The sequence below is a fragment of the Piliocolobus tephrosceles genome, chromosome 1 (assembly GCF_002776525.5).
Source record: "Piliocolobus tephrosceles isolate RC106 chromosome 1, ASM277652v3, whole genome shotgun sequence".
In the NCBI taxonomy this organism is placed as follows: domain Eukaryota; kingdom Metazoa; phylum Chordata; class Mammalia; order Primates; family Cercopithecidae; genus Piliocolobus; species Piliocolobus tephrosceles.
In genome coordinates, this window is record NC_045434.1 from 170,910,226 (window position 1) to 170,933,369 (window position 23,144).

At 48.5% G+C, this 23,144-nt stretch overlaps 1 protein-coding gene across 1 annotated transcript in view; it reads left to right on the top strand.

Annotated features, from left to right (window-relative positions):
* The first annotated feature begins 8,497 nt into the window (after positions 1-8,497).
* Positions 8,498-23,144, top strand: part of TTC39A (tetratricopeptide repeat domain 39A) — a 59,550-nt gene continuing 44,903 nt past the window's right edge. The window contains exon 1 of the mRNA XM_023188940.1: positions 8,498-8,618. Coding sequence (XP_023044708.1) covers positions 8,566-8,618 — 53 coding nt within the window. The 5' untranslated portion in view covers positions 8,498-8,565. The remainder of the gene's footprint in view (positions 8,619-23,144) is intronic.

Consider the following 23,144-nt stretch of genomic DNA (forward strand, 5'->3'; position numbering starts at 1 on the left):
CCCCAGCCTGGGCAACAGAGCAAGACTCTATATCAAAAAAAAAAAAATGTGACATGGACTTTTGGAAGGCTCTATGTTCTAATAAACTCATAGTACTGGGACTGAATCTGTTTCTGCCATTTTTGAGGATGTAATGTAAAGATGATTTTGAGAAAATTATTTAGCCTCCCTGAACCTCATTTTTCTCATCTAATGTACATCACAGTACTTAACTCATGGGATTGTTTTAAAGGATTTAGCTTTGATAGCTTTTTATTATTTATTTTAAATAAATTTAACCACAATATTACTAATAGTGAAAAGAGCCGTTGGCTGTTGAATGTACATTATATATGAAGCACTCTACTAGGCATTTTATGTGTGTTTTCTTGTTTCTTGTTTAATCTTCACAATACCTCTAAGTAGTAGATATTGTTGTTATCCCCTGTTTTAGAAATGGAGAAACTGAGGCTCAAAAATGTTAAAATAATGTGCTTCAGATCATCCAACTGGTGAGAAGATGAGCCAGGAACTGAACCCGGGTCGGTCCGATCCTAAGCGTGATACTCTTTTCAGTTTACCATGCTTTGTTTTATTTTGTGTGGGGAAAAAAAAAAAAAAATTTACTTATAGGAAGTGGTAGGAACAGGACATGATAAATAATAATAATAAATAACACTTATTAAGCTCCAGGCATGATCCTAAATGCTTTACTATTAATTTATTTAATCCTCACAATAGTGACCATGAAAGGTATAGGTACTATCATCTTCGGCATTTTACAGAAGAGGAACCCAAACTAGGCCACAGTTATGCAGCTACTAAGTGGCAGAGCTGGAATCTGAACCTAGGAGATGGGCTCCAGAGTTTTAACCACTACTCTGTATTCCTGTTAATGATGAGTAGTCAGAGGAGCAGTGTCACAAATGAAATAATCCATGTAATCGCTGTTCTTGAGGATTAATGTAATAAACCATATACATGGCATCTTATAAAACATTTTCCCATTCATTCTTGTATTTAACTCGTATGAGGGTTTAGAACAGTTTCTGACACATGAAAGCACTTAGGATTATTAGTGTTATCATAAGTGATAAGTATATGGGGGGAGTAGCCAGCCTTGCTTTTTGTTTTTCTTTTTTTGTAGAGACAGAGTCTCACTCTGTTGCCCAGGCTGGAGTGCAGTAGCAGTCATAGCTCATTGTAACCATGAACTCCTGGGCTCAAGAGATCCTCCCGCCTCAGCCTCCCAAGTAGCTAGGACTATAAGTGCATGCCACTGGACCTAGTTAGTTAGTTAGTTAGTAGAGATAGAGATCTCACTTTGTTGCCCAGGCTGGTCTTGAACTCAAGTGATCCTCCCTCCTCAACCACCCAAAGTGCTGGGATTATCGGCTCAGCCCAACCTTGTTTTAAATACATTTAAAACCAAAAGGCTAGAAAAGATGAAAAGTAATTTATCAGTATTGATAAGGCTCTGGAAAGAGTACATAAAAAGGGAGGCAGAGTAAGTTTTGAAGAGTTTGAAGTAGCTTAGTGTGACTAGAGTGTAGGTTTGTGGGCAAAAGACTGAGGTGTTTGTGTTTATAAGATTTCATTGGTGGTGATTTGGGGAATTGCCTTAGAAGAAAATCAGGTAAGGCAGGGAGAGCAGGTGGAAGATTGTTGCAGTCATGCAGGTGAGATGGTAAGAACTTAAAATGTGGTTGTGGCTGGGGACTAAGAGAAGGGGACCAATTTGAGAAAGATTTAGAATTAACAGGTCTTGAGGTCTGATTAGATGTAGGTGGTAAGGGGAAAGGAGTACTCAAAATTTAGCAAGCAGTAGGATCACCTGGAGGACGTGTCAAACTACGGATTGCTGGACTCCAGCCCCAGAGTTTTTGATTCAGTAGGTTGTAGAGTTGGACCCCCGAATTTACATTTCTAACAGGTTCCCAGATGATGGTGATGTTGACTCAGGGGCCTCAGTTTGAGAACCACTAGAGTAGATGATAACTTCTAAGTCTCTTTTGTTTGCCGATTTTATTAAATCCATTCATTTACTCTGCAGTGCTGTTGCATCTTGTCATTCTACACTTGACCTGTGGATTCTGCTTCTTGGTAACCTCCAATCTTTCTTATGGATAGACAGTTTTTGAAAATAATAATTGCAGGCTGGGCACGGTGGCTCACGACTGTAATCCCAGGACTTCGGGAGGCCAAGGTGGGCAGATCACTTGAGGTCAGGAGTTTGAGACCAGCCTGGCCAACATGGTGAAACCCCGGCTTTACTAAAAATACAAAAATTAGCTGGGCATGATGACGCACGCCTGTAGTCCCAGCTACACTCGTGAGGCTGAGGCAGGAGAATCGCTTGAACCGTGGAGATGGAGGCTGCAGTGAGCCAAGACCATTACACTGCACTCTAAGCCTGGGTGACAGTGAGACTCTGTCTCCAAAAAAATATATAAAAATAATAATTGCAAGTTAGCACTTATATAGCACTTAGTGTCCCGTACTATTTAAAGTACTTTGTATATACTGATTAATTTAACCTCTATAACATGCTTTTTTTTTTTTGAGACGGAGTCTCGCTCCGTCGCCCAGGCTGGAGTGCAGTGGCCGGATCTCAGCTCACTTCAAGCTCCGCCTCCCGGGTTCACGCCATTCTCCTGCCTCAGCCTCCCGAGTAGCTGGGACTACAGGCGCCCGCCACCTCGCCCGGCTAGTTTTTTGTATTTTTTAGTAGAGACGGGGTTTCACCGTGTTAGCCAGGATGGTCTCGATCTCCTGACCTCGTGATCCGCCCATCTCGGCCTCCCAAAGTGCTGGGATTACAGGCTTGAGCCACCGCGCCCGGCCTATAACATGCTTTTAAGTTAGGTACTATTATTCCCAGTTTACAGATGAGAAGACTGAGAGGTACAAAGAGGTTAAATAATTTGTCCAAGACCACTGTGCTAAAAAGCGCCAGAGCTAGGATTCAAACCCAGGCCCAGGCAGTGACTCACGCGGTGGCTCACGCCTGTAATTCTAGCACTTCGGAAGGCCAAGGCAGGTGGATCATCTGAGGTCAGGAGTTCCAGACCAGCCTGGCCAATGTGGCGAAACTCCATCTCTACTAAAACTACAAAAGAAATTAACTGGGCGTGGCGGCGGGCGCCTATAATCCCAGCTACTTGGGAGGCTGAGGCAGGAGAATTGCTTGAACCAGGTGCAGGGGGTGGATGGGGTGGGGGTTGCAGTGAGCCAAGATCATGCCACTTCACTCCAGCCTGGGCAAAAGAGTGAAACTCCATCTCAAAACCCAAAAAAACCCAAGCAGTCAGTCTCAAAAATCCGTTTTCAATTACTCTGTTCTGCTGGAAAAAAAAAAAAAAAAAGATACATTAAGATACTTTTTTTCTTCTATGCATGGATCTATAATGTACCTTTTACTTCCAGAAAGGTCTCTATTGTCTTAGTTTTGAAAATGCACAGTGAGAAAGTCATTATTCTATTGACCTTTGCTAAGATCTGTTGTGTGCTGGGCCAGGGACAGAGAAGACTCATATGAGGGCGTTGCCATTAGAGGTACAGTAGGAAAGATAGGCATCTACTTATGTAATTTCACAGCATTGGGTACTGAGGATACCGTAGGAGTGCTGGGAAAAGGGAGATAATAGTTCTAGCTGAGAGGATTGGGGAAGGTGTCCCCAGAACATAGTATTCTGTTCCTTACTAGCATTACTAAAAACATACATGGTGACTGTTGGAATTTTTTGTTAGAAGCACAGCTCCCACAAGGCCGCATCATTTGATGTTAGGGCTGTGTTCACTGGAAAAGACCAGCAGTCTCCTAGGAGGCCTCATTTAAGTAGCATTCATTACTTGAGTGAATTAAGCCCGGTCCAAGGTCTGACCTTCAAGTTTAGAAACCTGATTTTCATCAATAAAATGGAGACAGATCTCTATTAAGAAATTTCACAGGGACTGATATAAAGACCCGAATGGCACTTTCCAGTAAAAATAAAGTTGCCACAGGACTTGGAGTGCCCACAATTGGTTGAACATGACTCCTCCCTTGCTGGTGGTTGGATACCTCCTGCCTCTGAGGCACCGCTTGATCTCTGCAGCCAGGGATGCCTGGGCCCCTCTCATGGACACATTTTTCAGACTAATATCTTTAATCAGGTTGCAGTCTGGTTTGACTAGTTGGGTAACTATAATGCCTCTTTAGGGTGACTTTGCATATCTTTGCTTTGATCCATTATATGTAAATTTTTCAGTATGTTAATGAGCATCATTTTTAAAATCATGAAATAGAATTCATTATTGAATATGTACTAGGTCACAAGATAAAATGTTTGAAAGCCATTTATTTTTTATAATCTCTCCAAAGGAATGTAAGTCCTAAAGTTACGAATCCAGGTGAATGATATAAAAGATTATCTCATGGGAGTGGGGAAAACTACAGAAAGACCTCACCCATTTTTCTCTCCTCACTGCACTAAGTGTATAGAATGTGTGCAGCTGCCCAAGACCTAAGGGCTTAGTTACAGCCTCTCCATCCTGTTTCCTCTGGAGTCAGAACTTGATTGAGTTAGTTTGTGGGAAGAAAAGAAATGGGAAAAAGCTGACACTTACTGGGGACCTTCTCTGAGCCTGGCACTAAGGTTCTTAATAAATGTATAATTTATTCCTTATGGCACTTAAATAGAAAATATGAGGTATAGAGAGATGGAAGCAATTTGGCTAAGAAACCCCAACCTAGCAAAGGTTCACAGCTGGACAAGCCAGGTTCCAACCCAGATGCCTCTGCTGTGAGACTTACTCTTCTACCACACTGGACTGCCTTTTGCTCTCTGCGGCTACGTATGCTCAAAGGACTGCTCTTAAGAGCAGGTGTGCAAGACTCAGCAACCCAGGCCCTCATCGAGCACAGAGGAGACCCCACACCCCTCCGAGGCTCTGTAAGACACACGGGAGAGACTGAACTGAACTGCTTGCTCAGCCTGTGGGCCTTTTAATGATGATTGGACTTGTCAGGACTAAGACAACCCTGATTTGTTCTCCTCCAGATTTTGGGCCTCCACATGAGTTAAAGATCCTTCTAGGCACTGTGACATACAGAGACCTGGATGGGGTAGAGGCTGTACTTAATTGAATCAAAACTCGACCTAGAATGGGTAGAAGCAGGTTAGGAGCCCTCCACCCTTGCTCCCTTAGGCAGTAGCTTAAGTAGCATACTGCCTTAACCACATACAAGCAAAAGAAAACCCTGATGCATCTCAGCTTCCTGAGCAAGTTCCTGGCCTTGTAGAGGGAATCCAGACCTTGGAGTTTTATGAACATGGGCCTAAATTCTGGTCTTACCATTTCCTAGCTGTGTGTTTTTGGGTAAATGTGTTAACCTCTGTGGTCCTCAGGGATAACAGTTCCCTTACAGGATTGTTGCCAGGATTAAAGACGATAGACACAGGTTGGGTGTGGTGGCTCATGCCTGTAATCCCAGAATTTTGGTAGGCCCAGGCAGGAGGATTGCTTGATTCCAGGAGTTCCAGACCAGCCTCGACAACATAGCAATACTCTGTCTCTACAAAAAAGTATATCTATATTTAAAAATTAGCCAGGCATGGTGACATGCACCTGAAGTCCTAGCTACTCAGGAGACTGAGGTGGGAGGATCACTTGAAGCCAGGAGTTCGAGGCTGCAGTGAACTGTGATCACACCACTGCACTCCAGACTGGGCAACAGATCGAGACACTGAAAAAAAAGATGATGGATACAAAGTCATGGTTTCTGTTACATGGCAGATATCCACTAAGAGCTGCCATGCCCATGTTTAAAAAGAAGAGGTAACAATACATTTTCGGAAAATGTGAATCTGAATAAAGAAGATAAACTTCAGTTATCTTGGAAGTTCATTTATATAGAACCCTTCATTGCCCTCTGATTCTGGATAAAACTATCACTATAGGAGGTGCAGGTAACACACACTATGTGTCCAGCACTGTTCTGTTTTGCTTCCATTAATCCTTACAACAACCATTGTAATAGGTGCTATTATCCTCATTTTACTGATAGGAAAACAGACACAAAGAGGTGGAGTAACTTACCTGGTTGTGTGGATACCTAGTGGTGGGGCCAAGATTTTAACCTAAGCACTGTGGCTCCAGTGGAAGGGAGGATGGGAAGAATAAAACCTGTTCTACCTTGGGTTTATTACATGATTCAAAATAAGCTTGAAAAAGTGGCTCGTAAATGCTTTGTGCACCTAATAACTTGCGTGGCAGGAAAGCTAGGGCTGGGGTTAAGATACAGACCCTCAAGTCGGGCTGTGTGTTGAGTTCTAGCTTTGCCACTTAACTAGTTTGTGTGATCTTGAGCAAATTAATTCCTCTCTGCCTCACTTTTTCAACTATAAAATTGGGATTGTAAAAGAACATACATGTTAGGATTCTTTTGAGGATTAAATGCGTTGGCACATGTGAAGAGTTTAAAATAGTGCCCAAGTAACATAATTCTAAACAGATGAGGAAGAAGAAAGAAGCCTTGAAGATTACGAACCCCGGGATTGAATTCCAGCTCCTGATGTGATCTTAGGAACATTTCTAACAGTTGTCTAGATTAGAGGTAGACATGTAAAGGCTCTCTGCATAGTGCCTGTCACTGGGTAGAAGCTTAATAGATATTAGTTCCTTCTTTATTTACTCACCATTGAGTACCTACTATGTACAGCAATAGTGCTGGGCTCTGTGGAAGACACGAGATACTGTCTCTACCTTCAGAGAAAAATCTGAAATACCATTGTAAATAACTTATCCAAGGATTTTAAAATACGTAATACTAAATGCTGTGAGGGAAACAGATTAAAATGTAACCTCCAAAAAGGGAGAGACTGCTCCAATGGGGAGATCCCGGATGGCTTCCTGGTGGAAGTGGTGCTGGCTGTGGGCTGAGAGGCTTGGTGAGATTAATCCTTTTAACAGTAAACTGGGCTCTGGACCCATAGGAGGTCAGGCTTCTAAGGTCCTGTGCCTTTTCTTGCCTGTGAACCCAGGAGAAAGTTGGCTATTATCTAAGTGCCTAGTGCTGGCCAAGCTGGACAAGGCTCTGGACTAAGGGGTTTGGATCCCTGGGCATACTGTAACTGGAATTTCCAGATTTAGAAGCTCTAGCTTTGTGATCAGATAAGCAGCATTCTCGGGCCCTTGTTGATCTGTAAAAACCATGATATGAGTGAAAGAGTGAAAGGTCACGTTCTCTGCTGCCTACTGGGGAAGAGTGAGAGAAATTGCCCAAATGGTCCTTGGAGCCTCTGCCCTCTGGGCAGCTTTGCCCAGGGTCTCCCGCTCCGTGCTCAGCCCACCCATGGTTCATAGGCTGGGTGGGAGGAAAATACCAGATTGGGCACAGAAGCCTGGGTGTAAGACCTGACTTCACAAATTGGTTTCAGGAAAGGTCGTTCACCCCTCTGAACCTGTTTCATCAACTGTAAAATGGGGATAAGTGAGTATGTAATAAGATGTAGATAAATAAGAATTGGTATAAACTGCCTGGCTCAGGGCTTGACACATGAGAGAACACCTGACATGTGAGAACCAGTCACCACTTATTGGACACAAGATTTGTGTTGCACAAGTACCTAGGATACAGACCCAGCTCAGAAGGAAACAAAAATGGGCCTTAACCACGCTGCCCTGTGTTCCACCCCCCACCTTCTCTGATGAGCTAAGTCTCCAGGGGTCCCTGAATCCAATCTTCACACTAGAGCTGGGGCAGGCCTTCTCAAATGCCTCCTCAGGGTGCTCCCCTACTCCGTGTCCTTAGTTAGGCCTCCCATAAAAGCCCCTGGACTGCATGCCGGGGGATCTCCTTGCTCCAGAGCTGATTCTACTTGGTGGTGGTAATTTAAAATAAAAACCAAAAATGTACGCGGCCTAAGATAAAATATGGAGATGGAGCTGTGGCTCTTTCTTCTCTGTCCCCCAACCTGCCACAAGGGACTGGACTCAGAAGTCGGTGAAGGGGTCACTCCAGGGCCTGGCCTGGCCTGCAGCCTCCACCCTCAGGCCCAGACAGCTGCTCTCCACTTCCCTATCAGTCCCCTGCTGCTGGCGCTCTGTGCCTAGCATTTGACTCAGTCCCGAGCCTATGACCCCATTCAGGCGAGGCCCTAGCAAAACTGGCTCTGCATGTAGGGAGGAGGGAACAGGGTCGGTGGTGCTGCTGTGTTCCGCAGGGACCCTGGTAAGGCCATCGTGCGGCCCCTTCAGTTTGGAGGCTGGGATCTGGACAGAGTGGGAGACCGGCCGCTGGCCCCCTTGTGACCTTGGACAAAGCCTGGAGCTCCGTTTCTCCCGGTGCCCAGTGAGAGGTTTCGGAGTGTTCGGAGTCCTTTCTGGTCCTGGGTGGGAGTGGGCTTGCCTAGGGACCTCAGGCCCTCTCCAGGGACACCTACGCCCTTCCACTTTGGGGCAGGGAGGCGCCGGTCCAGGGCGGGGAGGAGCCACGGGTCCCGCCCTGCCCGCCTCGTCCAGGTGCTGCCACCGCAGCCGCCACTGCCGCCGCCGCAGCCGCGGGGGGCCGCCCGCGCCCCCGTCCGAGCCCGCTCAGCGCCCATGGCCTTTCTGACCACCTGGAAGGAGGCGGCCTCCCGGAAAAGCGACCGCAGGTACCGGGCAGGGGCGGGGACTCGGCGGAAGGCGCGGACGGGACCAAGGGGCCGCCGGAGGACCCAACCGAGGTCGGGGAGACAGCTGAGGGGCACAGCAGGGGAAAGGGTTTGCGGCTGCTGGGCGTGGGGGTCGGCCGGAGGCCCGGGAGGGGCAGCGCCGTGCGCCCCCTGCTCTCTGTCCTCGCCCCCAGTAGGGCGGGGACTGGGGAGGGTAGACGCAGTCCCACCTGAGCGCCGCTCAGTGTCGCAAAACGCGGGCCACCTGAGAAGGCAACTCGGTGAGCGGGACCTCAGGCGGGGCTGGCGGTCAGGTGTGGGCAGCGGCGTCTGCGCTCAGCCCTCCATCCTCTCACCTGGTTCTCCCCAGGTCTGCGTGAGCCAAGTGTGGGCACGCTGTGTGCCCGGACAGATGAAGCCAGGGCGCTGTGTCCCTGAGGGGTTGTCCACATCCGAGGAGCAGGTGGGGGAACTCCTGGGTTCCAGTCCCAGTCCAGGGTGAGTTATGTGCACCCCAGCTCCTCCAAGACGAGCTCTCCAGGGTGTGTCAGCCACCTCCCTAGCTGGCCCTACCTCCGGGATAAGTTAGTGCGCCCCAGTTGTGCTCCTGTGAGAGGGGACGACAGTCCTGACCTCTCTTCGGAGGTTCAGCCCTCCCTGCATATTTACATCTTCTGAGGTTCAGCCCTCCCCTTCATACTTACATCTTTAAAGTTCACCCTGCTGTGCCAGGGAGAGGGGAATGCAACTGTCCTCCCAACACCTCCATCTGACTGTCCTGTGAACACCTCAAACTTGGCAAGCCCCAAACCTGTTCCTCCTCCAGTGTCCCCGTGTCAGTGAATGGTTGCCCAAGCCCGAAACCAGGGAGTCATCCCTGACACCTCCCTACCTTACTCCCACCCCCGTCTACCAGTCCTGTTGATTTTACCTCCCAATGTCTCTCAAAGCTGTTTATTCTCCTTGGACTATTGCATCAGGCCCCCTTCCCCAGCTCCTCCAGGCTCTCCCTTTCTACATATCCTTTCTAAAGCACAAACCAGACCAAGCCATTTTCTACTTTAAAACCCCTCCATGGGCCAGGCATAGTGGCTCATGCCTGTAATCCCAACACTTTGGGAGGCCAAGCGGGAGGATCGCTTGAGCCCAGGAATTTGAGAGCAGCCTAGGACACATAGCAAGACCCTATCTCTATATAAATAAAGGAAAAAAATTAAAGAAAATAAAACCTTTCCATGGCTCTCCACCACCCTTTGGCGGCTCTCATTCAGCCTTTCAGCGCACATTGTTGAGCACTGGTGTGCTGGGCCAACACTGTACTAGGCACTGCAGCTATGGTGTTACTTCAGACATACAGGTCCCGCTCTTAGCGACCAGGTTCTAGTGGGAGAGAGACATAAACAAGTAGACAAACAAGGAAACATCAGAAATGGATGCTGGGCAAGGTGTACAATAAGATAATGTGATGCACAGTAACATTGGCGGTGCTGAAACATTGCAGGCAGGTTAGCTCACATCAAAGCCTGAGCTGTGTCTGAGAAGAAAGGAGGGCGAGTGATGGAAGATCACTGAGACCCAGGAAGCAGGCTGGCCAGAACACACAGGACCAGGAATTTAGGTATCACTGTGTGGTGGTAAATCACTAGAGAGCTTTAGCAGGGCATTTACTTATTTAAAGATGACCTTGCTGTCCTATGGAGAAAGGATTTTTGTGGACAGACCATTTCAATGCTGGATCACTGTCACCTCTTCCTTTTCTGTTTCTCCACTACTTATGGAAAGGGGACAGGGCTCATTTGTCCCCATGTTCCCAGAGCACAGCACATAATGGGGCTCAGAGTGCATTTCGGTTTTGATGAGGACATGAGGGGATGATTTCTGAGGAGCACGAGATCCCTGGGCCACATGGCTTTCTTGCCTTCCAGGACCTGCCCTGCCTGGCAGAATCCAGCTGTGCATCATCCTGTGGGCACCTGGGAGCTTTGGGGGTCTCCTGTGTGTGTATGCTACTCACCTCTCAGTGTGCAGGGAGAGCAGAGGGGAGGCTGGCGTGATGGTCCAGGAGAGAGATGCTGAGGTGTGGGTTACGAGAATGGAGGGAATGTGAGACAGACTCTAAGAAGGAAGAATTGAGAAGCAGTGAATGGACAGGCTGAGGAGAAGGTGTGGGGGTGGTCTCTGGTCAAGCAGAGGTCTCCACATCCCCCAATGGGCCTGTGTGAGGAAGTGCACTGTGAGCCTGCGCACATGCACCTTTGTACTTCAGCCGGAACTTGCTGGGCACAAATACCCAGAGAATTTGTGTGGACAACTCCCGGTTGCCCACACAAGGTCTCACACCCGAGGCTCAAACCTGGGACTCCATTATCCCAGCTCAGGACCTGTGACCTCTCCACCTTCACCCCTCGCCCACCACACCACCCTGTGTCCCACAGCATAGCCAAGGGCAAAGAACTTGGCAGGGGGATGGAGATGTGGAGGGGTGCTCAACCACTGCTCTGCCGCTTACTTACTGGCTCTTTGACATTGATTCATTGTCTGATCTGTGTGAGCCTCAGTTTCCTCAGCTGTAAAATAATAGCTATTCTCTGAGCTGTGGAAAGATCTATTGAAGTCATTTGTAAAGGACCTAACAGTCACTGGGGCATATTCGGTGTTCACTTTCTTCTCGGTACTGGTATGAGGTAATCTTCCTTCCAGGGTATTTCCATTGAGCAGAGGGGATTCTGAAAGGTTTGGGAGTCAATTGTGGGATTCCAGGCACCAGGATTGGGTAGCTGGGAACTGCAGGGAAAAGGAAAGTGGACCATTCCTAACGCCCATGCATCTTACAGTGGGGACCACCCCCTACTCAGCCTACGCATCAGGACCTTCTTAGCCATACCATAGCTAAGTCATGGTAGAAGCGCCCACTCGTGGTAGGAGACAGCACCAAAACTAAAAGGGAGTATACAGACAGGCAGATTGCTTTGGAGAGAGTAATTGAGTGGCAGATCTGCTGTGGGAGGGAGGGGCCTCCTCAAGACTGGAGAGGCCCAGCCTAGGAGGCTGGAGGCCTACTAGGACTGCTTTAGTCAGAATTCCTGCTCTTGAGCCTGAATTCTCCTGAGCCTGAGCTGGAGGAGCTCTCAGATGCTTCTAGATTGGGAGTTTCTAATTTGGTGGCTGGAATCCTTGGGTGGCTTTGGGGTCTCTTCCTTGGGAATTAATTTGGACTTGAGGCCGGTGCTGAGTTTTGACCTCTGTGATTCTCAGATCCTGCAAGTTGTAGCATTTGTGATTCCCAGACCTGTGATTTAAAATTCCAAGTTTTACAGCATTGAAGCTTTTAATCCCAGGGCTCTACTCTGCCCCCTGTTGCTGAGGATGACTGTAAGGGGTAGGAGAGGGCTCTAGTGTGAGAGGCACATTGTGGTCCCTCAGATCCTCAATCCCTGATGACAAGACCTTGAAAGATATTCAAGCAACCTTTGTCCCACTATCAGTTATGGAGGGGTTTAAACTTGGAACATTTAGGTTCTTTTGGGTGTCATTGAGAAACAGATTTGGGTTGCAACTTCAGTTCTGCCAGCATGCCACATTTCCTGTAACCTCTTCAAATCTGTGATCTGAGGTGCTTGATTTGCTTTGTTCTTTCCTGAAGATTTCTGCCTCTCAACGCAGTTTCTCTCTGTGGCCAGCTCCATTCTCTCCTAACACTCACCTGCTTCTCCACTCAGTACGAGGCATGGCTGCCAGCAACTTCCAAGCTCAAGTCCCGGGATGGTAAATCAAAGCAGTGAGAAGTACTCTGGAGCCACGTAAGCTGGTTTTGTTTTTCTGGTGTGTGTGGGGGCCTGGGGTGGGGAGGTGTTATTTTTTGTGAGACATCCTTCCTCAGATACATACAGGCTTGTCACCCAGGCTGGAATGCAATGGTGCGATCTCGGCTCACTGCAACCTCCACGTTCCGGGTTCTCCTGCCTCAGCCTCCTGAGTAGCTGGGATTACAGTCATGCGCCACCTCGCCCGGCTAATTTTGTATTTTTAGTAGAGACGGGGTTTCACCATGTTGGCCAGGCTGATCTCAAACTCCTGACCTCAAGTGATCCGCCCACCTCAGCCTCCCAAAGTGTGGGGATTACAGGCATGAGCCACTGTGCCTGGCTTTAGGCTGGTTTTGAAGCCTGACTCTGAGACTTTCTAGCAGTATGACTTTTGACAGGCTGTTTAGCTTCTCGTGCCTCAGTTTCCTCATCTGTAAAATAGGGGAAATGTTAGGACTCGCCTCCCAGGATTGTTTTGAGGATCGGATGAGTTAGTTTACCTAAAGCACTGCCTGGCACACTGCTATATCAGCGCACGTGATGATTATAAGAGGAAGGGCTAGGCTGGGCGCGGTGGCTCACGCCTGTAATCCCAGCACTTTGGGAGGTCGAGGTGGGCAGATCACCAGGTCAGCAGATCGAGACCATCCTGGCTAACACTGTGAAACCCTGTCTGTACTAAAAATACAAAAAATTAGCCAGGCGTGGTGGTGGGCGCCTGTAGTCCCAGCTACTCGGGAGGGTGAGGCAGGAGAATGGCGTGAACCCGGGAGGCGGAGGAGCTTGCAGTGATCCTCGAGCTACTGCACTTTAGCCTGGAGACAGCGAGACTCCGTTTCAAAAAAAGGAGAAGGAGAAGGAGGAGGAGGAGGAGGAGGAGGAGGAGGAGGAGGAGGAGGAGGAGAAGGAGAAGGAGAAGGAGAAGGAGAAGGAGAAGAAGGGCTTCACCAGTTTTAGTCTGAAAAAGCTCAGGAGACTACTCTGACTAGTGCTTCCTTCAACCAATCACTGTTCCCTGAGAGGTGGGGTCAAGTAGGAGGAGGCTCCTCACTCAGCCAATGGGCTGTAGAAGATGGGAGGAGAAAGCGGGCGTGATGCGGGAGGAGGGCAGCATTTAGCAAATGTGACCACAGAGCAGACCTTAAAGCTGTAATTTCATGACATACCCAAATTATGATATATTTGGAGCACCCTGCCCATTCCTCTGAGTCCTCTGCTGTTTTTGATGCTCTGAGATCTGAAAACTGAAAGGTCCCTCGTGGCCCCTCTGGGGGCCTGTGCCACCCACCACTCTTCTGTGTTGTAGCCTTGCCAAACACAGCCATTCTCTCCCTGACTGCCACCACCACCCTGGCCTAGTGGGGGAATGGTCGCTGAGGCACTTTGCTAGATCACCTTTCTTAATTCGTTCCCATTCAGGCTGCTATAATGAAACAACATAAACTGGGTAGCTCATAAACAGCAGAAATGTATTTCTCACAGTTCCGGAGGATGGGAAGTCCAAGATCAAGGCAGATTCAGTATCTGATGAGGGCCTGCTTTCTGGCTCGTAGATGGTGCTTTCTTGCTGCGTCTTCACATGGAAGAAGGGGCGAGGAGTCTCTCTTGAACTTCTTTTATAAGGGCACCAACCCCGTTCATGAGGGCTCTGCACCCATGGCCTAATCACCTCCCAAAGGGCCCACCTCCTAATACCATCATCTTAGGCGTAAGGATTTCCACATATGAATGTTGAGGGGATGCAAACTGTCACTCTATAGCAATAACCCCATGCCATTGGTGGGACAGACCCTTCCCTTAATTCCTCAGCAGCTCGACTGCGGCCAGGCTATACCTTATCTATTTATTTATTAATTTATTTTGGTAGAGATGGGGTTTCACCATGTTGCCCAGTCTGGTCGTGAACTCCTGGCCTTAAGTGATCCTCCCACCTCAGCCTCCCAAAGTGCTGGGATTATAGGCATGAGCCACCATGCCTGTTCAGGCTTTAATTTTTAAAAACACCTTAGGCAGCAAGGAGTGAGGGACAGATGATTTTATGATGTTATGGCCCTCTCCCCTCGGCCATCCTGGACGGAGACTTCCTGTAGAACTTCCACATCTGGGAGGGCCCAATGTGTCTTCCAACATCTTCTTTCCCAGGAGAAAAGAGGAATTTTTCGCTTAGCCCAAAATTCCCAAGCCTTCCTTTCTTATGCTAAGATTGGCTATAAAATAATAGATCAGTCTTTCCCAGGTGAACAGCAGTGCAGAAATCTACCACTTTCAAGTAAAATCCTTTCCTGCCCTATAAATGGCTGGTCCTTTGCACCATGACCCCCCTGCCAAAAGGACAATTATATTAGGACTAGGTAGGACATCAGAGACCCCATCCACGTGGAACTGGGCTAAGACACTCCATTCCTTTTGGCTCCTTTTCTTCCCATGGGAGTGAAATTTGTTTTGCCTCCTGCAGCCTCAGGTGTTACTCCTTAGCGTCCCTCTTACAGGGTCTGCTCTGACCAGCACCCACACCCTGCAAGAAGCAGCACTGCTGCCACTCAATTAATTTCAAGCTAAGAAACATCCTTCCTCAGATACATACAGTAGCTAAATCTCAGATTGAAAGAAACTGCTAAGTAAATGAGTATGTGAGCAATTGCTTTACATCTGGATGGTTGAAAGGCATACCAAAGGGCTGTCCCTGAGCACAGGACAGGCCACTCAAAAGAGGATAAATCAGGTTGGGCACGGTGGCTCACACTTGTAATCCCAGCAGTTTGGGAGGCCAAGGCAGGTGGATCACTTGAGGTCAGGAGTTCAAGACCAGCCTGGCCAACATGGTGAAACCTTGTCTCTACTAAAAATACAAAAATTAAGCCGGGCACGGTGGCTCAAGCCTGTAATCCCAGCACTTTGGGTGGCCGAGACGGGCGGATCACGAGGTCAGGAGATCGAAACCATCCTGGCTAACACGGTGAAACCTCGTCTCTACTAAAAATTACAAAAAACTAGCCGGGCGAGGTGGCGGCGCCTGTAGTCCCAGCTACCCGGGAGGCTGAGGCAGGAGAATGGCGTGAACCCGGGAGGCGGAGCTTGCAGTGAGCTGAGATCCGGCCACAGCACTCTAGCCTGGGTGACAGAGCGAGACTCCGTCTTAAAAAACAAAAACAAAAACAAAAATTAGCCAGGCGTGGTGGTGCATGCCCATAATCTCAGCTACTTGGGAGGCTGAAGTGGGAGGATCACTTGAAACCGGGAGTTGGAGGTTGCAGTGAGCCAAGATCGCACCACTACACTACAGCTTGGACAACAGAGTAAGACTCTGTCTCAAAAAAAAAAAAGGAAGATAAATCTCCACTTGACAGTGCTGCACTCAGGTGGGCACCCTTCTCTCCTCCTTTGCTTGCCACTGCTCCCTCCAAGCCCCAGCTCCTCTCCCCTGGACACCTTCTGAACTTGCCTGCTGCCTCCAGAATGTTCTCTTCCCCTTTCTCTGTGATCCTTTCTCTGTGATCTGTAATGAAAGAGACCTGCCTTTGACTGTGCCCTAACAGCCAGCATGTGACATGCAGCATCATCTGTAATCCACACAACTCTGACCAGGGAAGCCTTGTTTTCTCCACTTTAATAGATGAGGAAAGTTAGGCACAAGGAGGTGAAAAGTGTTGCCCTGGATTATAGTGAAGAAGCCAAAATTCAGATTCAAATATGCTATTCCCTGCACTATATTGTACTACCTCCCCCAGAAATGGCTTCAGTACCTCTTCATGCTTCCTAACATGCACAGATGTCAGGGTTTTCCTTTTAATATTAGGTGGCTAATTTTGTGTTCTGCTTTCTTCATATTTTTCCATATTCTAGCAAATTACTTTACGCAGAAAGCCTTTTTATTGAGCCAGGCACTGTTCTAGGCACTGGAAATATATTAGAGAACAAAATAGTAATGTAAAAACAAAAAAATTCATGAAGCTGGGCACATCCACATGTCCCTAGAGTCTCAGCTACTCAGGAGGCTGAGGTGGGAGGATCACTTGAACCCAGGAGTTCAAGACCAGCCTGGGTGATAAAGTGAGACCCCACTCAAAACAAACAAACAAAAACCCTGCCTGTGGAACTTAGTTTAATGGGGAGAGGGAGAATAAATGAATAAGCAAAATAAAAAGCTGTCACATGACAACAAGCACTGTGGAAAAATAATGCAGGGCAGAAGAACTGGGAGGATGGGGGCAGGGGTTCAACTCTAAACAGAATGGGGCCGGGCGCCATGGCTCACACCTGTAATCTCAGCACTTTGGGAGGCTGAGGCGGGCAGATCATTTGAGGTCAGGAGTTTGGGACCAGCCTGGCCGACATGGTGAAATCCAGTCTCTATTAAAAATATAAAAATTAGCCGTGCATGGTGGGGGGCACCTGTAGTCTCAGCTACTCGGGAGGCTGAGGCAGGAGAATCACTTGAACCCGGGAGGCCGAGGTTGCAATGAGCTATGACTGTGCCACTGCACTCCAGCCTAGGTGACAGAGTGAGACTCCGTCTCAGAAAAAAATGTATCAAACAGAATGGTCAGGGAAGGCCTCACAGAGACGGTGATATTTGAGCTGAGACCTGAAGAAGGTGAAGTAGTGAATTGTGTGAGAAGAGCATTCCAGGCAGAGAGAATAGCGAGTCCAAAGGGCCTGAAGTAGGAATGTGCCTGGCGTATTTGCAGGTGAGCGAGGAGGCCGGTGTGGCTGAAATAAGAGTGGGAATAAAGGGAAATGATGTCGGGAGATGATGGGAGCATACAGATTGTGCAGGGCCTCATGAGCCATAGACAGACTAGTTTTTGCACTGAGGAACATGGGGAGCCTTTACAGGGCTTTGAGCAGAGTTGTGATATGATCTGGCCTAAGGGTCAAATGGGCCTGGTGCTGTGTGGATAATAGACAGTAGCAGACTACGGGTGTGTGCCACCATGCCCAGCTAAGTTTTTATTTTTTTGTAGAGACAGGGGTTTCACTATGTTGCCAAGGCTGGTCTCCAACTTCTGGCCTCAAGCAATCCTCCTGCCTTGGCCTCTCGAAGTCCTGGGATTACAGGCAGATGGAGCCAATTTCTATTCCCACCTGCAGTGTGTCAGGTAGCTCATATGCCCTAAAGATATGTAGCTCATTTAATCCTTGCAACAACCTAATGAGGTTGGTGCCATCATCATCCCCATTTCAGAAACGAGGTTGCTGGCCCAGGGTGTCAGGTGCAAGCCCTGGCTTTCAAACCTGCTCTCTGAACTACTGTCTAATTGGATGAGTTCCTTGGGACTGCTCAGCTAGGACATAGTGGGGCCAGGAGTCCATCCAGATCTTCTTGGCTCTGCATCCCAAGTTCTGACCCCTGAAAGGATGCCACTCAATGCTGGGAGTGAATGCCACTCAATGCTGGTCAGGCTCATTAGAGCTCTGACCCCTTTTTTCAGTTAGAGCTGTTCTTGGTCCCTTGTGCTAACCCAGGCTCCTTCCTTAGACCTACCCTCAGCAGCTCCTCGAGACCAGACTTGGGTAGAAGAGCCCAGATCCTAGAACACAGACTCTCAGAGCAGGGAGAGCCCTTGAATTCTTGGCCCAAATTTCTCTCCCCTTTATATCTGGTGGGAAGAGGAAGTGCCCCAGAATGAGGCAGTGACTTGCAAATGGTCACATAGCTAGTGGGGGGCAGAGTCCATGCCTGCCCAAGGAGCAGGAATAGGTCCTTCCTTAAAGGCCCTTGCCAGAAAATATTTAAGATCTGTCACTGTCACAGCCCTCCGAAGGCCCTTTGTTGATGGGCCTGTTCACTTGCGAATTGCTAACGAGCCCAAGCCTGTAACCTGCGAGGGTGGGGCTCACTCGCTTTAAGAAAACCTGCTTTATAGTCACTAGGTCAGAGGGAGAGGAAGGGTTCTAGAGTCTGAAGAGGGGAGATCTGGGCTGGCAGAGGCTGCAGGTGTTGGGGAGGGGCACTTCATGCCAGGGAAAGGCCTGGAGGAAGAGGCTGGGATGGATGCTGAGAAGGGGGAAGGAGTCACCCAAATAATGCTCAGTAATCCGCACAGCATCCCTGAGAGTTTGGAATTATTATCCCAGGTTTACAGATGGGAAAACTGAGGTTCTGAGAGGTACAGGCAGAGCTGACTTCATGGCTTAAGCTCTTTCTACAACAATGGTATCATGTGTCACCACTTGCATCCCCCATTTCTATGACGTCTCCCACTTAAAACACCCCTCCTTTCTTCTCCTCTTCCCCTTTTCCCTAGAGAATAAGGAATCAAGACCTGGGTTCGAGCTATGGCTAGATGTTGGTCCAAGCCTCTATTTTCTCGTCTGTAGTATGGGAGGCGATGCTATTACAAACTTTCTAGGGCATTCTGAGGTCTCACTTAATAGGTATTTATTAAGGGCCTTCTTTTTTTTTTTTTTTTTTTTTAGACAAGAGTTTCTCTCTGTCGTCCAGGCTGGAGTGCAGTGGTGTGATCTCGGCTCACTGCAAGCTCCACCTCCTGGGTTCAAGCCTCAGCCTCCTGAGTAGCTGGGATTACAGGTGTCCACCACCACCACTGGCTAATTTTTTTTGTATTTTTAGTAGAGACGGGGTTTCACCATGTTGGCCAGGCTGTTCTTGAACTCTTGACCTCAAGTGATCTGCCCGCCTCAGCCTCCCAAAGTGCTGGGATTACAGGCGTGAGCCACTGCGCCCGGCCATATTAAGGGCCTTCTTAAGTTGACAATGGCATGGGTGAAAGCAGTCTGTGAAGGTTCTCAGGGCCATTGAGAGGTGTGGTGACACTGGTGATTTGTTCTTGCATGTTGGGGAGGAAACGAGGGAGAAAAGCAGGCCTGGTATCTCCCAGGTGTAACGCACCAGGAAACAGGTCTCCTGACAGAAGGAAGGCACCCAGGACTCAGGATGCTCTCCCATCGCCTCAAGGTGGGGACACACAGGTGATCCAAGTAAGGTCACCTGAGTTGGGGAGGCAGAAATGATGATGGTGACTCACAGACCCCCCCTGTGCTGGGGCTGAGCCAGAGCTCCTGGGGGCTGGGAATGGCCTGGGTGGGGCCCTCCTGAGGGGTGGGCCACTCTGATGTGCTGACTCACCAGCTGAGTGGCTCCAGCATCACTGTCCCTGTGGTGGTGTGCGGAGAGTGCCAGCTCTAAAGGCAGCTCTTCTGCTTCCCTTACTGAGCTCATTTTTCATCTGTGAAATGGGGAGGAGAGTAGTGTCTAGTGGTACACCACAACCATCACCAGGGCATTTATACAGCACTCTGCTATTTTCTTTATTTTTATTTTTTTGAGACAGGATCTTGCTCTGTTACACAGGCTGGAGTGCGGTGGCACCATCACGGCTCAGTGCAGCCTCAACCTCCTGTGCTCAATGGATCCTCCTGCCTCAGATTCTGGAGTAGCTGGGACTGCGTACCCCATGCCGGGCTTTTTTTTTTTTTTTTCTGAGATGGAATTTCACTCTTGTTGCCCAGGCTGGAGTGCAATGGTGCTATCTTGACTCACTGCAACCCCCACCTCCCGGGTTCAAGCGATTCTACTGCCTCAGCCTCCCAAGTAGCTGGGATTACGGGCATGTACCACCATGCCTAGCCAATTTTGTATTTTTAGTAGAGTCAGGGTTTCTCCATGTTGGTCAGGCTGGTCTTGAACTCCTGACCTCAGGTGATCCACCCACCTCAGCCTCCCAAACTGCTGGGATCACAGGCATGAGCCACCACACCCGGCCTGGCTTTTTTTTTTTTTTTTTTTTTTTTTTTTTGTGGAGACACGGTCTCACCATGTTGCCCAGGCTGGTCTCAAACTCCTGGGCTCATGCAGTCCGCCTGCTTTGGCCTCCTAAAGTGCTGGGATTACAGGTGTGAGCCACCATGCTCAGCTTATGAATTCATATATGAATTCTTAATACTCAGAGCAACCTTGGAAGTTGGCAATATTATTTCCATTTTACTGACGAGGAAACTGAGGCTCAGAGAGGTGGTAAAGTGAAAATTAAACAAGATGATCCATGGTATACACTGAACACCATGTGTAGCATGTAAAAAGCCTTTGATGTGTGTCAGCCAGTGTTATAATAACCTCAGAGGAAAATTGTAAAGTGCTAGGCCCCGCATTAGTGTCTGGTGACTAGTCAGGTACCTGATGTCAGGCCCTGAGACACAGAGATGAATCAGACCAGGCTCTACCCTCCAGAAGCAGACAGTCATATACAAACCTCACTCCTTGCTCCCCACCACCCCAAACACGCATACCACACACAGACAGTGACAGCCCAGGGTGATTAAGGTAGGTCAGAGGGGGTTAGGGCGGTGGGTGCCCAGGGAGCCCCTGACCCGTCTATGGAGGGAGGGCTTCCTGGAAGAGGTGACATCTGAACTGAAACCTGCAGGATAAGGAGGAGTTTTGGCATATGGCAAAATGTCAACAAATGTTGGTCAAATACAGTAAAGGTTTACCTTAGAGCTAATACAGCTTATAGCTTCAGGATTCCTCATTTACCTGGCCCCTTCCAAGGCTCTGGGGGAACCCTGGCAATTTTATACAGGCTGACTATCCCTAACCCAAAATGCTCTGGACCAGAAGTGTTTCAATTTTTGGATTTTTATGGATTTTGGAATATTTGCACATGCATAATGAATTATCTCGGGGATGGGATCCAAGCATAAACATGAAATTCATTTGTGTTTCATGTACACCTTACACACATAACCTAATGGTAATTTTTTTTTTGGCGGCGGGGGGACAGAGTTTTGCTCTTGTTGCCCAGGCAGGAGTGCAATGGTGTGATCTCGGCTCATTGTAACCTTCACATTCTGGGTTCAAGCGATTCTCCTGCCTCAGCTTCCCGAGTAGCTGGGATCAGAGGCATGTGCCACCACGCCTGGCTAATTTTGTATTTTTAGTAGAGATGGGTTTCTCCATGTTGGTCAGGCTGGTCTCGAACTCCTGACCTCAGGCGATCCGCCCGTCTCAGCCTCCCAAAGTGCTGGGATTACAGGCATGAGCCACCGTGTCCGGCCGCCTAAAGGTAATTTTATACAATATTTTTGGTAATTTTGTGCATGAAACAAAGTTTGTGTACACTGAACCATCAGAAAGCAGAAGTGTCACTCTCTCAGTGACCCTTGTGGACAACCTGTGATTATTTGGCATCACCATCATTTTCGACTCTGAATTTATGTGCTCCCAATAAGCATTTTTTTACCCTTATTCACACATAAGTACTTAACAATAAAAATATAACATGCCATTAATGCAGTGAAAAAATAAAGTGTTCAGGGTAACTCAGCAGCACGTGAGCATCAGTAGAATGCCTGTGGCCGCTGTGACAACAGCACAGCAAACATGGCAGGCCTGCAGTCTCCAACTACAGTGCTGAAAAAGCTTCAAGTTTCAGCCTGGGTGTGGTGGTTTACGCCTGTAATTCCACTGTGGGAGGCCAAGGTAGGCAGATCACTTGAGGTCCAGAGTTTGAGACCAGCCTGGCCAACAGGGCAAAACCCTGTCTCTACTAAAAATACAAAAATCAGCTGGGCATGGTGGCACATCCCTGTAATCTCAGCTACTCGGGAGGCTGTGAGATGAGAATCACTTGAACCCTGGAGATGGAGGTTGTGGTGAGCCGAGATCATGAGATCGTGCCACTGCACTCCAGCCTGGACAACAGAGTGAGACTCTGTCTCAAAAAAAAAGAGAAAAAAAAAAAAAAGCTTCAAATTTTGGAGCATTCTGGATTTCAGTTTTTCAAATTAGGAATGCTCAACCTGTATTGGTAAATTTGTATTTTTTTTTTTTGAACAGTGGCCTCCCCATTGTAAGCTTCTGGATCCACTCCCGGTTACACGAACGACTAACAAGTGACAAGGGAGGAAGGTGTGTTCCACACAGAAGGAACAGCATGTTTGAATGCCTAGAGATTTGAAAGTGCATGGCATGCGATAGGGGCCCCAGCCTCATCACCCTCTTTACACGTACTGCTGGTGGCCTCACCATCCTCACCCTTTCCCACCTCCATGCCTTCATCCATGCTGCTCCCGGATCTGGTACACCCTCTCCACGACTTCAGTTTGTTTAAATAATATAAACTTCAAGGCTCAGTTCTGTCACCACCTCTTCCAGGAAGCTCCCCAGGCTCTCCCCTTGTCTGAATTCTTTATAGTTGCTGGTGGATGTCATCATAGCTCACTTCTAGTAGTTAATTATCTTTTTCGTGCCTGTATATGAGACTCCCAGAGATGGGATGATTCTTGCAAATGAGCACCTGGCCGCTGCTCACAAATGGGCAGGATGGGACTTCACTGCCTTTCCAGGCAGCCTGCTTAGATTTAAGCAGCTACCACCAAGCCCAAACTGCCTGGCTCCCCTGGGATCTGGTGCAAGTCCTGTCCCCACCGTGGTTGCTTCTGCAGGCTGTCCCCTTCTGCTTCTTCTGGCGTCCTCGAGGTCATGGTTGCTCCAGGGGAGCTACAGTCCTTCCTTACTTCTGTCCCTTCCTTTGTCAAGGGACAGCTCTAATGGCAGCCACATGCTCTGATGAGTCATGGTTAAGAGCAGCATCTGGAGCCAGGAGGTGGTGGCTGGTTAACTCTTCATGGGCCAGTGGCTCTTTCTGCCAGAAGATCAGGTCAGGTGGAGACACTCGCCTCAGGGCTCGGTGCACAGTGGACATTTGGGGAGCGTTGTGGGAGACCCCCACACAAGCACTGGGAATGCCAGGGAGAG